General features: G+C 38.5%; 1 protein-coding gene across 1 annotated transcript; it reads right to left on the bottom strand.

The window, feature by feature from the left end:
- Positions 1 to 5,273: 5,273 nt before the first annotated feature.
- On the bottom strand, positions 5,274 to 6,348 carry LOC116208852 (FCS-Like Zinc finger 15-like). The gene is made up of 2 exons (XM_031542417.1): positions 5,947 to 6,348; positions 5,274 to 5,836 (listed from the first exon to the last, which is right to left on the bottom strand). Exons 1-2 carry the CDS (start codon positions 6,240 to 6,242, stop codon positions 5,632 to 5,634), a joined length of 501 nt encoding a protein of 166 aa, XP_031398277.1. The 5' UTR covers positions 6,243 to 6,348; the 3' UTR covers positions 5,274 to 5,631.
- Positions 6,349 to 18,262: the final 11,914 nt, after the last annotated feature.

Genomic DNA, 18,262 nt, shown 5'->3' with positions numbered 1-18,262 from the left:
ATGCTGTCCAATCTGCCCTAATATGAGACTTGGTATATTCTTCAGAGAAAGACTCATGGAGCCATCTCCTTTTATGGTCATTATGGGGTGCTAGGAAGTCACTCCTTAACTTATCGTAATCTATCTTAAATTCCTCAACCACTGTGTCTACCCTAGGGACAACTGACACAGATAGTGCTATCTGGGAATTTATTTCAGATATTTTTTTGTCTAATTCTATCTTGAAAAGATCCTCTTTTATAGACAGAACAATTATCGATTTTATGGTTGGAACCTACGCATGCATATGGAGGAATCACTTTGAATAAACCCATATTTCAAAAACAATAAACCTTCCAGTCTCTCGAACATTTATCAAGACTTTCTATATTTTTGCATATCAGTTCCCTATCCTTAGGGTATTCCATACCTATCCTAGACGAAAGCTCTACAGATCTATAGAACCATTAGCCTAGAAAGCAGTTCAAAGATGCTATACCGTATCAGATACTCCTACCCAGCTTCACTCAAGATCAAGATCGGTCTAAGACATACCTTATTGGCAGAAATCTCACCTCACACAGTGTTTCCCTGCAGCGTACCTTAATCATACCTCGCCCAACTGCTGTACCTGGATTTAACAATAATAGTAGACAGACAAACTCAGCAAGACTCTCTATCGATCTATCTCCTATCCCAACTGCTGTTCCTAGATGAACGATAATGCAAAGGATAACTCTACTCCAGCCGATAACCTCCATCTACTTAGACGGTGTTCATAACACTACCGGGCCATCGCATCCAATTTTTCCCCTGAACACTGCCCTATCCGTCGGGACTTACAAAACGGGGACACCTTAGGACTTCCCCCCGGGTTCCTATGAACGGTGAATGTGTAGGGTCCATTAGAGCGACTGGATGGACATTAGAGCCTATTGCATTACTTCTTATGCTAGTATCAGTTCATTGTGATATTGGATCTAGACTTCTACAGAGTCCTACGCTATGGCTGCCTAATTACTATGTTTACCAGCTTCAGTTCATTGTATAGGATATGCAAGAATACACTATAGGAAGAACACTACATGAGTTTCTACCAGCCATGAAGGCGGTCCTAGATGATATGACCTACGAGTTTTACTGAATCTGAGAATCTTAAAGGAATATACATCCTATCCCTACCCGCTCTTGGCTCTGATACCATTTTAACCCAAGACCTGTCGTAAGGGATAAACACAGGAATACAGAAAGAACAAGGATCTGATATGCATAGACTGTCAAGATAAATATAAGATCAACATGGAAGATTTATTCAAACACTTAGCCCATGATGGGCCGAAGGGAGTACATGATGTTTATGAAAACAAAAGAAAACATGAAAAGAAAAGAAGAAATGAGTCTGAAAGGACTCAATCCATGCTTACACTGAAACTTACACACAGAAAGGGGGGACTCAGATCCGCAACACATAATTCTCTCTTCTTCTCTTCTTTCTTCTGATATGTAATCATCTATATATATATATTGTACCCTCTATTTTCTGAAAACAGACAAAAGATTGTCTCTGTGTTTCAGACTTTCAGCCATCCGCGGGGCTTCCGATTAAGGGCAAATCGACAAATTCGAGATGGGAAATGTGCCTGGTTTGATTCCTACGGCTTTGTCTGCTTTCAACGTCATAATTTTACTCTATTTTACTTTAATTTTTTTAATTTAATAATATAATTATTTTTTTTTATCTTTTTCTTAAATTTAATAATAAATTTTTCCGTATACTTTTTTCTTAACTATTATTATAATTAATTTTTTAATATTAAATTCTTTCAATTATTCATTTTTTACCTTTTCTCTAATTTTATAATATATTTTCTCACATACTTTTCAAACAATTATTAAGATCAATTTTTTAATAATAAATTTATCAAACTATTTTGTCTTCATCCCGTAGAGTAGAGTAATTACCTTATATTTTTCATATTATTTTTTAATTATATATTTTATAATATATACATATTCACCAAATTGTTTCTCGACATATATATAATAATTTCATTTTTTTTCGTTTAGAAAGAATATTCATGAGCATAATACAATGAAAATAAAAATCTTAATAGTTAATAAAGAGGCATGGATATTCCCGCTAAAATCGAACTTGGACCTTCTTAGTTATCAAGAAAGAGTATACATCACTGCACTACCCCTCTCTTTAATGAATAATTTTATTTTTCTACTACAATCAAAAGAAAATTATTTTTGTAAAGGGCATATGGTTTGATGTAAAGACTTTGAATCATATTTTACCGCATTTGCAAAGCTAATCATTATAATCGCTATTCTAAGTCAAAACTTTACATCTGTGATTGATAGATATTTTAAATTCAAAACACGTACAATTTTCGTATTATGATGAGATTATAGTTGTGAGACTCGCATCAATCTTAATTCAGGGAACCAAACACACTCTAAACATAATCGACATCCTCCATAATGTCAATAAATAAAGGACCTGGTAAGTTTTTCAAAAGAACATTCAGTACCCATTTCTTTATTGAAATCGGGCACAATGGTTTTTCAATAAGGTCCCGTTTGGTACGCTGAAATTGAATGGAATGGATTTTATATAGTGCTATGTAATGATATTGAGTGAAAATTTGTAATTCCCTTTAATAACCATTATAAAATGAATGAATATAATTATAATATTGAATGTATTTACCAAGATATCATGTTATATATATTCTTAGATTTATAAATTAAAAGTACATATATGTTACTTCACAACTAATAGTATGAAATGATGGAATGACCATTCCCTTTGTTTTATAAGGGAATGCTCTTTTCATCAAAATGAAGGAAGAATATGATAATGAAGAAATGTTCTTTCCAACTAACACAAGTGATACTATATAAGAGAATGGAGTGAAATAAAGAAATAAGCATTCCATTTCATTCAATTCTATTCTCGCTTACCAAACGGGACCTAACCTATTTGAAAAAGTAAGTTTCATGGCACGAAATCGAAACCAACCACTGTTGCTTAAATTCGGTCGGGTGGTTATTCTAAAGACATAGTAAACTCCAACAAGCTGTGGGGTCGCTTTCATAAAAGAGATTAATATTTCCATTTTTCTATGATTCTCATAAGAAATTAGCGATAATATTCTTAGTCGGGACCATATGCTAATCGGGTTCGATTCCCAAATGCAGGAAATTCTCCCTAACTTCTAATCCATTCAATTGAAGGCATTGTTCTAATTAAAAGGCTGCCTGCCCCCACTACGTAATCTTTGCCAATCCCACCAGCACTTGTAAGATGCCCATCATTTTCTATGAAACTTTGCATCACATATATATATGTGGACATATATATTCGAGTACATTGCTTTTGCGGCTCACTAAAAACTCGAGTATCGATTTAATAATTGAGTTAGGCCTCCTTTGTCCTTTTGAAATTTTGCTAGTTAGCACCATGGTTCTTATATCACATCAAAATTAAAACGTTAACTTTTAAAGAACTTCTAAAAATAATTAGAAAGAAGGAAGTTATTTCTATGCAGAGGTAGTTGTTAAAGGGTTGTTTTCTTTTTTCTTTTTTTTTAAATAAAAATTGCAATGTGATACTAGTGGGTTGATTCAAGTAATTCAACGTTCGTTCCCTTAAGTAAGTTTTTGAGTTTGAGTCTTGTGAATAGAGAAAGTCAACACTGAAAGAGTTTTACCCCTTAGCGGATCGACTTGGCTCGATTAGATTAGTTGTGACTCAATTGGATTTTCTGATATCAGGTTTACATCAAAAAAAATTGCAATGTAATCGATTTTTTAAACTCAAAAAGTGGGAAGTTTTTCTTTTCCAAATTAACCGAATTTTTAGGAGAGAATTTTTTCTCTTTTTTTTTAGAGTAATAAGGTTGATCTTTGGAAACTTTTCTTACGGTTACAATATGAGAAATTCCTTTTTCCCTCTTTACGGAAAATTTCACTGAATATAATAGATATATGTATAGGTGATTATTAAAGTATTCAACTAGAACATTTAATTAATTTAATTGATTGATTTGGTATCTTATGCAAGAAGAAGTACGAAATTCCCACCATTTCTTGTCCCAGATAATTAAATGGACGTTGTCCCCCTTGAACATTAGTCCGATGATTCCCGAGTTGATTGCCCAAAAAGTTTTAGGAAAAAAAAATCCTAGGATGATTATAAGTTATAATCTTTATAGCATGACATTGAGTCATTATAACACATTTGGTATTTTTTGTTCAAGCATTCAGCATTTCAGTTAAAGGATTTCGTATTTTTAGTAATCGTGATTAGTACAAATATTTTTTACTTCTACTTCTGATTTAAGTGTTTAGTATTACAGTTGGAGTGTTTAGTATTTTCTATAATCCATCACAAATAGCAAAAGTACTAAATATTTAAACTAAAATAATAAATATTTGAACTAAAAATACCAAGCGTGTCATTCTAACTCGACGTTTTGTTAGAATTTTTCATAAGTTATGACATCATTCTTCACTAACTTATTATTTATCGAATTTTTTTCAGTGAAATATATGGAACGAAAATTCCAAAAGCGAAAGGAAAAAAATAAAAGGGGAAATATTCATTTGAAACTATGAGAAAAATCTCATCTCACTCGCTCGTCTATCGCATGCAACAGTAAATAATGCAACATCTAAAAATGATGCGCGAAAAATAGAACTTATGACCTTACACGCAATTAAGATTAGTTCATACATGTCCTGTCGCTAATGTAACCGTCAGATATTATTTTTATTTAAAAAACATCATAGGGGAGAAAGAGGTGGATGCATGGGCAAACGCATTGACAAAACCTTTAACTCGAAATATGAATATTCACAGAGAATTAGAACTATGATACTGAAATAGAAAAGGCCATATCCCAATATGACGCCGTGCTCATATGCGTTGCCGCGTCGCAGTCGAACATTTTCGAGCACAGGGTAGGTTATATTTCATTTTAGACATGATTTCACATATGATTCGTAAATTACAGCTTACATTGCTTGAAAGTTGAAACTTCACCTCTTTCAATTGTGCACACAATGAGTATGAACATTATTGTTTTCCTCGGGGAATTTTTTTTTTTGGGGGTGAATTAAGAATTATTATGGAATTGGTGTTGGCGATAAGCAGCAGTCCGCAGTCCGCACACGTGAAATTTAAAAAAAAAAAAAAGAAGAAATTATGAGAGAAGTTTTTTATTTGTTTTAATTTTCTTTTTTGGTTGGTCTAACCATTAAAAAAAAAAAAGAGTCAACCGACCAATAATAAAACCAACGGAGGCTCACACTCAGTCACTAATACAGACAGTCCGTCAGTCAGCAGAAAAAGTTAAAACGTCCTTTTGGCTTCATACCAGGAAGCAGATATTCCGCTAAACGACAAAACAACCTTAGGGGAAAAAAACAAGAAGAGGGCACCGGACTGGGACACCTCCGTCATTACAAAATCATGCCAGGGGTAAAATCGGCAGACCACCTGTTCCTCCGTTCCAATCACAGACGAAACCCCCAAACAAAACAAGCAAAGCCCGAATTTCTCTTTTTGGAGGTATTTCAGAACTCTGATCAAATTTCCTTTGGGTCTCAACTCAAACACTTATATAATCACGCACCGCATCATCAGTAAGCGAAGCCGCCAGGGCGGTGGTTCCTGGCGGGTCTGCGGTGGCGGGAGGACGCCGGGGAGGAGGGAGAAGAGGACGTCGAAGAGGCGGCGGCGGGCTTGATTGCGGCCATGGAGCAGTTCTCCTTCTTCAGGGTCTCCTCCTCGTCCATGAAAATCTGGCGGCACCGGCACTCCACGCTGCAGAACGCCCTGTCCCCTCTGCCCATCCACCCATCAGCAAAAACATCGTAAATCGGTTTCCGGGTTTTCCGTTTCCCATCCCGAAAAGCACGAACGAAGGGTGAAAGGAATGTAAACGGATCACTTACTTGTACATGTAGATGTCCTTGCCGGGCAGGAGCTTGATTTTGCAGAGGAAGCATTTCTCGAGGAAAGCGGGGGCGGGGAAGCTCGGCTGAGAAGGAGAAGAAGATGAAGACGACGATCGAGGAGAGAGTTTTGTGGAGTGAATGGCCATGGCAGACATGGAGGTCTTGTTGATGACCTGCGGGTGGCTGTTGCTGGTGTCGGGCTTCGTGGTCTTGCTAAAATGGCCGCCGCTGGTCTTGTGATGGGGGTGGGGGTGGTGGTGGTGACCTTCCAATACCACGCTCAGTCCGACCATCTTTCATTATCGTCCTGTCCTCTCCCTCCCTCCCGCTCTCAATCCTCCAATCTAATAATCGAAGCAGAAGAAGAGGAAGACGGGGGGTTTTGGGCGAAGAGGGAACCGGACAATTATATATATATAGAGAGAGAGAGGAGAGAGAGTGGGGAATGGGGTTTCTGTGGGTGGGGGTGGTGGGACCCATTAACAGCTATGGTGAGAGAGAGCGAGAGAGCGAAGGGGGCAGTAAAGTAAAGTGAAGGACGATTAGCCATTTAACTTGTACTGCTTGTTAACTGCCACGTACCCCCACACCCACTTCCATTTTCTTTTTTCTTTTTCCTTTTCTCATTTTTCCCCTTATTCCCCCCGCCCCCCGAATTTTCTCCATGTCTTTTCTTTTTCTTTTTTCTCCAATCGCATCCTAATAATCAAAAGTTCGATCAACTTCGATTAAATCAATTCGAATCAGACTCGCCTATTAAAAGATAAAAGTCTTTCAATTATAAATTTTATTCATTTACAAAATCTTACACCCGAAATGATGCTTGAGAGAATAGACGCAAGCTCATTTAAATCGACTCATGTCAGTCTTTCAATTTTTTTTTTCTTTTCTTGTTTCCTTTCTATAATATTATGAAAAGGCCAAAATCTTCCCTTTAATACCAACGGTTCATTTCTTTCTCTTTAATTGCGACCATTATAGGGAAAAAGTATAGATTTAGCCTTCTATCTTTTATTACTTTTCTATTTTCATCATTTTTTTTCCTACTATTCTATTCCTTTACTCCCTTTTCTATTTCAAGCCTTTTGTGACTCATACAGTTACTGATAACAAGTTATACGACCTTAGTTGTCCACATCAGAAAACGCTAATAATTGAAAAATATATGGCATTTTTTAAAATTAATTGCTTGAAAAAATATAAAATTTTCACATTTTATCAATTCTAGCATGAATTTTTTATCTTAACCCAAAAATACATTTAATTTTATATCAATGTTAGCACGATTTTTATTTTTTTTATTGGTGAGCCTCAACGACAGTCACTGTCCACCTAATTGGGGTGCCCATGATGGAAAAGGTCTTCAATGACTCCAATTAGGGGATGGTGACAGCCAATGAAACTTTCACCACCTACCTCTTTAATTTTTTTTCTCGATTTTATTTTTTCTTTCTTCAAATTCGGGCAATGAGGGCCTCATCAGGGCCCACCACTACCCCTATAAGGTCACCAACGACCTCGGCTACCTCGAGGAGAGCGTGTCTATAGATTCTTGTTTAAATTAACGGAAAAGTTGAAGCGTGCTAAAATTATTTTTAAAAAAAAGATAGTTCGTGCATTTTTAGGTCAAAAAAGTTCCTGCTAAAATCGATAAAATGTGAAAATTTTATGCTTTTTTCTGCAATTAACTCTTTTTCAATATATATTATTGTTGAACTGAATCGGCTAGTGGTTCAATGACTTCAATTCCAGCTTTTAGTTGTCTCCTTCTCCCTCCATCGATGGACGGTAAGAAGCTCTCTCCACTCCAGCTCCCGATGACATCTTCCCCCCTCTTCGTTGCTTCGGGCTTCATCGATCCGCATCTCTTCAATTCTCTTTAATTTCTCTTTATTTGTGTTTTAATATCCTATTAGACAAATTTGGGGCCACTTCAAAATCACTAAAAATAGCTGCTAAGGCATGGTTTGTTCTGATGTCGTCGACATCCAGTAAAAAACAAGAGCATTTATGTATTGAAGAGGCCAACATCTCCAAGCTTTTCAGCGAAACTCTCAATTCATGATCGAGTTAAACAAAATCAACCAAACCCTTGGCTCTGGCTGCCTGGGGAAGGAATTAATGCTCAAGAAATTGTTGGTCTTGCCCACTTTGTTTTGGGATATAGAACTCGATGATAGGAGTGAAAAAGAAAGATATAGTTTATATAGATAAGGGAGGAAGAATAGAGAAGGTACGTTTGCAGAGCTCTGTTCTTAATGCAAAGGGCCTATGAATGCGGTGAGAGAAGGAAGAGCTAAATATTCCGACAAAATGATGAAGTAATTTAGGAGGTGTTCATAGTTGATTAGGAAGTTAACACATAATCACTAACACAAGCACAAGTAGTTTTTTTTTCCCCTTCTTCTTGTCTCCTATTATTCTATGCTTTGCTCTTGAGTCAAATGAGCATCCTTATGCTGCGTTGGTTTCAAGATAGAATTTTAAAATTAGATTTTGATCTTGAAAAAAAGTGATATAAATGAAATTCACCATTTGACTTTGTATAAGTTATTTTGTTTCGTTGTGGAAAAATAATGATATAAATAGGGCCCACTATTTAAATTTATATAAATTATTTTATTTTGTTGTGGGTAGAATTAAGTTAAAGTAGAATTTTAAAATTCTATTTTGAAATCAAACAAGTCATTAATGACATATTACATTAATAAAGAAAATCCAATCATGTGTTAACATGAACACAAAGATAAAGCAACGAAAATAAGAAGACGAGGAATCTAACACCTCGAGTGAAGGCAATAAAATGAAACCTCGCACTTTCTTATTTTTCTCCAACCATAAAGAAGGAAAAGAAGACAACGCATTTTGGATTCAATATCATGGGTAAATCGGGTCTGAGCCGGATTTCATTATGGTTCGGTTGGTTCAAAACTCCAAACAACAATTAATCTTATCTGGCAATTTGGTCCATCATGGGGCCCACATATTTCTTCTAAATCAGCTTTTCCTAACGAAAAAAGTTAAGAAGGGCAATAATAGAATAAATATAAAAAATGTAGGTCTGAACCATTGTTATTAGAACCGGACCGAACCGGTTGATCGGTTCGATCGGAAATCGGTATCCTCACTGGTCCGATTCTCAATACAATTGGATATGCAGGATTAAACCGTTAAACCCAAAAAACGGCGGTTTTTAAGCAAAATCCCTTTGAACCGGCATATTTAATGGGTTATGTGGCTTTGCTTTTTGTGTTTGAAAATATTCAAAATTAAGATGTTTGGGGCAAGAGTCGACCTCCCATTACCCGCCATTAATGCACCACTCACTAACCACACAAGCCATGCTTCTTATTTGGTCTACGTACTCGACTTTAAAAGCTTTATAGTCATTGAATAATTATGTTAAACATCAAATTTCTTAATGATATAAATAAAATTTTAATTTTAATTAAATTTACGGTCCGACCAGTCGAACTCCCGGTTGAACCCGTAAATCCATGAACCCATACTCCTTCCGGTTCAACGTTCGATCCGGTTTTGATAATACTGGTCTGAACAGAAAAAGTAATAAAGGAAAATGATGAAAATAGAAAAGTAATGAAAGGTAGAGGATTAAGTCTATGCTTTTCCACCATTATAGTTTGGACAATATAATAATTTTGTTAAATAACTTTTAAGTTTACTAGCTCATTTTTCTCTTAACCTCTCACTCTCTCTCTCTCTCTATTTTTCTCACCTGTCCCTTTTCTAATTCTCCTTTTTTCCTAATCATTTCTTTTTTTTTTGTCCGTGTGTAGTATGGGTCCATTTGCCTAGTACTATTTGATTCCTAAAGACCTAATGAGTTCGACTGATTTGGATTCGAACGCAATTGTCCTATTATGAAGTAAAATTTTTCGAATCATAATATTTTTTTTATTATTTACAATAGAATCTAAAATCTTATTTTGAGGAAAATAGATGCCCAAGCCCAACCACCATCCAGTCTTTTCTATTTTGTCTTTAGTGCCTTTCTCCTTTTATTAATTCTCCTCTTAAAAGGAGTAGGTTGTTGAATCAATAAACAAATCCATATTGGTCGTTTCTTTACTTTTTTTTTTTTTTGCCTTTCTACACTGCTTGGTATCTAAAGACACAATGAGTTTAGACTGATCCAGAATTACACAAAGTCACTCTATCTTAGAGTTTTTCTTTTTTTAGTTACAAGGGTTTAAGGCTAATATAATAAAAGATAAATATTAAATAATTAATAATAGAATACGAATAACCTCATTATGTATCGTACTGTAATATCTAAATTAATAAGTAAGAATACGCTCCATTATATTATACTTTTTTTGAACTGTGAGACTTTTCTTTTATTCACGAGAATTTGAATCCGACTTTCCTCTTTAGGAAAATATGTATTGAATCGGGAAATTCTACCGTCCTCCAGTCCTTTCTATTTTGTCTTTAGTGCCTTGCTCCTTTATTATATTTCATCTTAAATAACCAACGTTAAAAAGTAGAAAAATAAATTTGGTCTGAGAAAATGAAAATTCATTTGCTTACCAAAAAGATTCTCTGACCGTTTTCTCACCTAAAATCATGAATGAATGACTAATATCTGTTTAAATGCCAACTTGATTCTAATTTCAAGAGACGTCCAGTGAGTTTTGAGATTTTTGTATTACAAGTAAATTTTGCTCACAGTGGTGCAATTTACCATCTGCACGGCATATTATAATTAAGTTCTCACTGTTTTATTGAACAAATTTTGACCATTTCTTGCATTTCTCTTAATTCCAATTTTTCGAATGATATTATTATCATATCAGCGTCAAAGGGGTTTCCCATTTAATTAATGGGAAAACAGGGGCAGATCAATCTTGCGTAGGCGGCAAAATGTGCTTCTGCTTAAACATGGTTAGTAGCTTCTGCGATTGTAATAGGATAATTGGAAGTATATAGAATATATTTCACATCCATATATATATATATATATATATATATATCCAACCTGATATCCTGGTCTGTTTATTGTTAAATATTTAATGCCTTATCATTAGCAAAATGTATAATACTCTCAAGACTGATTTAATACAAAATTAATATTATCTATATTATTATAAAAAGATGATAAGGAATTCCTTCGTCTATTTTTTTTTTCATTTTTACTCCGATAATTTATATTATATTATTTAGTAATCATTAGATTAGGACATAATTATAAAGTTACACAAAAAAATGATCCACTCTTCCACTCTCTCCCTCTCCCTTTTCTCTCTCTCTCTTCCCACTAACTCGTCAATCGTGGCTGTGATCTTTTTTTTTATTATTAATGTCGAAAGCTGGCAAATGAATGGATTTCACATAAATTTATTTTATATTAGACGTGCGGCTATATAAAGTTGAACTACATAGAGGAGCTTATTCATGTTATCTGGTTCAACTCATCCTCTTATAAATATGTTTTTTTTTTTCGAGATTTAGATAATTAGAATCGACACTCATGTTCAACTATAAGTCAAATGATAAATATCTGAACAGTTGTAACACTTATACATGTGTAATCAACGTCTGTGAAACCATTAATTTAGAAGTGCGTAGTGTAAGTAATGTTGGTTGTCAGTTTTTACACCGATTGATGATAACTTACTCATTACGTTTTGCCCCTTTTATGTTCGTTTTCCTTCCCCTCCTTCGGTGAGGAAGAAGTAGTATGCGCTTAAGCAAAAGAAGTAAACACCTGTCACCGGAGGTTTTTATTGCAATTACATGGATTTAGGATCATAATAATTGAACGCAACAAGTTAGGAATTCGGAGATGTAATATTTTTCTATGTTCGTTTGTTTTTTTCCCCTGTTTTTCTATTACAAATGAGATGAATTTGATATAAAATTAATAAAGCATTTAATAAAAGAATACAAATAATCTTATTACGAAAATTAAACTTAAAAAAACATTTTGATACAAGACAAGACGAAAACACGTGTGCTGCACTGTACTTCTATTTCTCTCTTATTTTCTTTATTTTTTTCCTATGCCTTGGCTGGATCCATTATCAATTTTCCTTTGGGGTAACGGACTTTTTTGGTTGGCTGCCTCGCCTTCCTGATTGACTGTTAATTGCCCGTCGATTTTTTTTTTTTTAACAATACAATACTCCATTTTCCCACCGGAAAAATCAAGATGGGAGTCAGAAATCAGAATAAATTAGTACAAGGAATTGAAGACGAAGATAGCAAACCGAAAATTTTGTAGTTTCAATTTTTTTCTGGATCCGTCTCCGACCTCTTTAATCATAGTTTGAAAAAGAGTCATCCATTGCCAATTTTGTAACAATCCAAAGTCACAAAAGTCACCCTCAATGAAGCCGGAAGAAAATGGCAGCTGCGCAACACGTAACATCTAGATGCTCTCAAACGCAACTTTGGACCATCCTCCTTCCTTGTTGCCTTCATATTGCTACCTTAGAGTCGATAGATACGTTTGCAGAGCTTACATGATTATCAATCCGGGTCCCTATTAAACGTCACTTCGGGTTATAATGCTGAGATTATGACTCCTCTTATCTAGTGTGTTTATCTCTTAATATCCATTAGCAAAAAGAGCAACAGATGGACGACTCATATGGACAATTGTACAAAGATTAGATCTCATAAGATCAAACCACCTAGCGCATCATCATTTGCCGCCCTCTTTGACCCCAAGACTCTTGGGATTGACAACGCGTACGTACCGACATGAACCAATGCTTTGCATATCTTTCTTATAATTCAACCCATACTGATCTAATCCGCAGAACAAGATTTCTCCTTCTATCAATCTGAACTCGAAAAATCTTAGCCGCAAACACAATCGGAAAAACAAAAAACAAAGAAATATTAGGACTACAATGGAAATGATTGAATTATATGCATACGAGTACGACCAAATTAGTAATATGTAGTACGTGCAAGTAAACTGAGTGGTGAAACCGTTCTTCAATATAGAAGTCTCTTGTAAAAGCACATCTTACTTGGACTACTCAAGTTTAGGATAGACTGATAGTCGACACCCCTATTTGTGCAAAAAAATGTACGCACGTCACTTCCGATTGCATACTAACTGAAATAACGGGGAATAAAGAAGCTCAGTCGCTTCTTCCTTTTTCCTTATTCATTTTTACGTGGGTTATTTGTATGGGAAAAAAAAATATGGTCAAAATATAACTAGAAATGGGACATGGCATTATTTTGAAACAATAAATTGTAGGAATATTCTCCCTCCATCTTCGTCCTACAGCCAGAGTAAAATAATGTTTTAGTTAGGTTACTCGAGAAAGTGCATTGGCGGTTTTTATTTTATTTTGATATTGTTGTATTTATAAGTATGAAATTTATAATAACAAAAGATACGAAATAATAAATCTACTTGAGAACATCCTCTAAATAAATACATTTTGAAAGTTTTAAAAAATATCTAGATATGTATTAATGGGGAGGTTCGAATGAACGATCCATCACGAGTCGAAAATTTATCCAAAATGTTTATGTAACATGCTCTTCTTTATCTCATAAAAGGGAGAATTCCGTACAAGAAATCCAATATATATATATATAATGGGAAAGGGCATCCGTTTATTCTTCGCATTCCATAGAAGGGACCCTTCAGAGGGTCCTTCCAAAATGGAGCGTCACGGTCAAGCAAGCAACAAGACAAAACCACACTAACTCGTCAGTCGTTGTTCTGATCCGATGATCCATTTTTGCCAAAAAAAAAAGATCCATTGAAGTTTAATTATTAATTTTCAAGAACAATTATTGTCAAGGTAAGAATTTTAAAAATACAAATATGAATATATATATATATATATATGCACATATTATTGTATATAAATTGCAATGGCCGTCGATTAAGGTGCTGATCAATAAAACTAAAAGGACCGTCTATTGTACACAGGTGTCGGCGGATGGGAGCAAGCAGTGAATTGTACTGTACGTATCCCCGGAGCTATCCTATCCTATCCTATCCTATCCTAGTGGAAAATGAAAGCGGGAAACGATGCATTTTATATCTAAATCGATTCAAATATGATAATTATCTTGTTCGTCATCAGTGCTAATTCGTTGCTTTTACTATGTCATCGAGGATGAGGCCGGGGATCAATTATTTTTAAAGAGTGGGTTTCGAGACGAGACGATGTGATGTGAGATAAAAAACTCGAACTCCTTTATTTATCTTTTTCATTTTCTATGTTGGGCCCATAATTCTCAAAAAGGAAAACTTTCTGATCAGCATAATCTAGTTATGGAACCAATACTGTCTTCTCATGCATATGTCACGGGCTTGCTATTTTATCTAGCGTTTCCTATCCGTGCGGTCCTAGAATCGCTATTTTAGGCAACCTTTCCCTTCACAGAACTTCTAGAGAGAGAAACTCTGGAGAATGATACTTGTATCGCTTTTTCAAGTGTATCTACAATTGAGAAGGTGATGTCCTTATATAGGCACTCCGTATTTAATGTACATCCAACTACTTCTACCATCTACTGGTATAAATGCAATTATCCTAACTATCGACATTAATTACAGAAGGATCGAGAAACTTCTAGAAGGTTCGGGGACCGAGGCTCTCTAGAAGACTCCATCGCACGCATTCCCTAGCAAACCTCAATAACTTTAGGCTCTCTTGATCATTTTCGATGTTAGGAAGGTCCGTTCGTAACATTCTCCCCCACCTATTCTGGCGACGCCCTCGTCGCATCCTCTGCATAAAAAGCCTCGATCTGCTTTATGAACTACCACAAGTCTTCGACAGGTTCTCAACTTACCTCACTCTCGGGTAATCCCTTCCATTTGATGAGGTACTCATGCTTCGGCTTGCACCAACGTTTCCTCATGACCCGATCAGCCAAGATTTGCTCGACATCCTGGTCGTATGCAGCCTTAGCCCCAATTGGTGCACACGAGGAGTCGGCCCTGCTCGGATCTTCCTTGTCCTCCTGGAACGGCTTCAGCATACTCACGTGGAATACCGGGTGGAGTTTTAGCTTCTTAGGGAGTTCCACCTTGTACGCCACGTTACCTACGCGCTGGAGGACTTGGAATAGGCCCTCGTATCTCCATGTAAGGCCCTTGTGCACGTCCTTGTGTTGGAGAATGTTGTGTAGCTTCACCAATACAAGGTCACCCACACTATACTTGACGTGGTGACGCTTCTTATCGGCCCATTTCTTCATTCGCTTCGTCGCCCTGTTGAGGCAAGACCGTGCCAAGTTCGCCTTTTCTTGTCAACTCTTGGCAAGCTTGTGTGCCCCTGGGCTATTCCCCTTGTAGCCCGATGCCACCGTACTCGGGGTTGATGGCTGCTGGCCCGTTACAATCTCGAAGGTACTTTTGCCGGTGGACTTGCTCCTTTGTAGGTTATAGGAGAATTGGGCTGCATCGATCATCGTCGCCCAATCCTTTTGCGTTGTGCTCACGTAGTGTCATAGGTACAACTCCAAGAGTGCATTCACCCTCTCCGTTGGGCCGTCGATTTGAGGATGGAGACTTGTAGAGAAGTTCAAGCTCGTGCCCAAAAGCTTGAAGAGTTCAGTCCAGAATCGCCCCGTGAATCGAGGATCACGATCACTCACTATCATGGTCGGCACGCCCCAGTACTTGACCACATGCTTCACGAAAAGTCGAGCTGCCTCTTCCGCTGGGCAGTCTTTCTTGGCCGGGATGAACGTCGCATACGTCGAGAATCGATCTACCACGACCATCAACGTTTCACATCCCTCCGACTTCGGAAGATTGACTATGAAATCCATCGAAACACTCTCCCAAGAACGCTCTGGAATGGGGAGAGGCTCGAGGAGTCCTGCGGGCGACTTCTGCTCTGTCTTGTCCTGTTGGCACAAGACAAGTCTTCACGAAAGTCTCCACATCATCCAACAGTTGGGGCCAATAGTACCGCTATTCGACGAGTGCCAAAGTGCGGTGAATCCCCGGGTGACCAGCCCACTTCGAGTCATGGCACACACGTAGAATCTCCCGCCTGAGGTTGTCATAGAGCGGCTCGTAGACTCGACGACCCTTGGTGTAAACAAGGTCGTCCTCGCACCAAAATTGCCGTGACTTCCCTTCGCAAGCAAGCTCCAAGAGAATGCGGGCTTTAGCGTCATGCTGCAGCCCTTCTCTGATCCGACCCAACAATGGACTCTCAAGTAGGCTGATCGCGACGAGTTCCACTCGTCGACTCAGTGCATCAGCCACGGCATTGGTCCTCCCTGGCTTATACTCCATCACGAAATCGAACTCGGCCATGAAATCTTGCCAACGAGCTTGCTTCGGGGATAACTTCTTTTGCGTCTTGAAGTAACTCGTGGCAATATTGTTCGTCCTCACAACGAACTTTGAGCCCAAGAGATAGTGCCTCCAAGTCCGGAGACAATGCACCACCACCATCATTTCCTTCTCTTGGACCATATATCGCCGCTCAACGTCACAAAGCTTTCGGGACTTAAACGCGATGGAGTGGCCATCTTGCATGAGCACCCCGCCGATAGCGAAATCCGAGGCATCCGTCTCCACCTCGAACGGCTTCCCATAACAAGGCAACGTGAGAACGGGCTCATCCGTGACAACCCGCTTCAAGCGATCAAAAGCTGCTTGACATTCGTCTGTCCACTCCCAGGCTCGAGCCTTCTTCAAAAGGTCCGTGAGTGGCACGGTGATGTTTGAGTAGCCCTTGATGAACCGTCGATAATAGTTGGCGAGACCAAGGAACGAACGCAACTCTGTCACCTTGGTTGGCGATTCCCACTCCATGATCGAGGCTACTTTTGATGGATCCATTCGGACCCGACCTCCACCAACATTGTGGCTGAGGAAAGGGACTTCCCTCTTAGCGAATGCACACTTCTCCCTCTTCACGTACAAGGAGTTCTCCCGAAACACCTCGAACACCTGTCTCAAGTGCTCGACGTGGTCCTCGAGTAATCGGCTATACACAATGATATCGTCAAGATAAACCACCACAAATCGATCAAGGAACGGGTGGAGTACCTTATTCATGAAGGTACAAAAAGTGGCCGGTGCATTAGTCAGCCCAAAGGGCATGACGAGGAACTCGTAGGAACTATATCGCGTTACGCATGCGGTCTTAGGCTCGTCCCCTTCCGCGATCCGCACTTGGTAGTACCCCGACTGCAGGTCCAACTTGGAGAACCACTGAGCTTCCCCAAGCTAGTCAAAGAGATCCGCAATCAACGGTATAGGGTACTTGTTCTTGACCGTCAGCTTGTTCAGTGCCCGGTAGTCTATACACATCCACAGCGATCCGTCGTGCTTCTTTTAGAAAAGCACCGGGGCACCGAACGGGGCATTCGAAGGTCGGACATAGCCAACATCAAGCAACTCCTTGAGCTGCCTCCTCAACTCCGCCAACTTTGGCGACGCCATCCGGTAAAGAGCCATGGCGGGTGGCTTAGCATCGAGCACCAACTCGATCCGATGATCCACTTCCCTCTTAGGTGGAAGCTTCTTCGAAAGTTCCGTCGGCATCACATCCTTGAAGGAATAGAGGACTTGGGCGACCTCCGCTGGTACGTCGTCTCTCGAGCCCGCATCCTCATCTACCTTCAAGGCCGCAAGGTACGTGACTTCTCCTTTCTGGATCCCTCGCTTTAGTTGCATGGCTGACAAGGTCTTTTGCCCATTTCCCATCGACCGCTTGACCGGCACCACGCATTGGCACTTAGCATCCAACACACAGATGCAATCCGCGAATGGGATGAGTAGTGTATCGATCCTGTCGAGGAAATCCATCCTCAATAGTTTCCTTTCCGCTCCACTTCTTGATTCGGCTATCCACATCCTTAGCAACACCGTATGTCGGGACTTCTTTGGAATTCACCGTCTTGAGCCACTCCCTTGTCCTTTCAACGCGAAGTCCTAGCTTCTTCGCGCCTTCTTTGGATATGAAGAGGTTGGAGGCTCCTGTGTCAACGAGAGTGCTAAATTCCTTCCCAGCAATTTCAACATCCGCGAACATGAGCCCTTTCGACCGATTGGCCTTCCTGATCGTAATGGAGCTAAGGATATGCAACGAGCCCAACTGCGTCTCCTCTTCCTTATCCTTATCGGCTTTCACTAACGCCGCGAGCTTGGCTTTGGTAGGGCATTCTCGGGCCATGTGCGGACCCGTCACATAAGAAACACTTGAGTATCCACTCATCCTTCCCCTTTGGCTTGCTCGACCCTGCCTTGTCCTTGAAAGTTGATTTGGCCCTTTTGCCGCCATCGGATTGGTGGGACTTCTCTTTATCTCCCCTACCTTTAGGCTTGCCCTTCTCCTTCGAG

The sequence above is a fragment of the Punica granatum genome, chromosome 5, assembly GCF_007655135.1.
Source record: "Punica granatum isolate Tunisia-2019 chromosome 5, ASM765513v2, whole genome shotgun sequence".
Taxonomy (NCBI): Eukaryota; Viridiplantae; Streptophyta; class Magnoliopsida; order Myrtales; family Lythraceae; genus Punica; species Punica granatum.
This window is presented reverse-complemented; position numbering and strand designations above follow the sequence as displayed.

Coding starts and splice junctions, on each gene's coding strand:
- LOC116208852 (XM_031542417.1), bottom strand. CDS start 6,242: ATGGTCGGACTGAGCGTGGTATTGGAAGGTCACCACCACCACCCCCAC. Junction 5,837..5,946: donor AAGGACATCTACATGTACAA/GTAAGTGATCCG, acceptor GTGGATGGGCAG/AGGGGACAGGGCGTTCTGCA.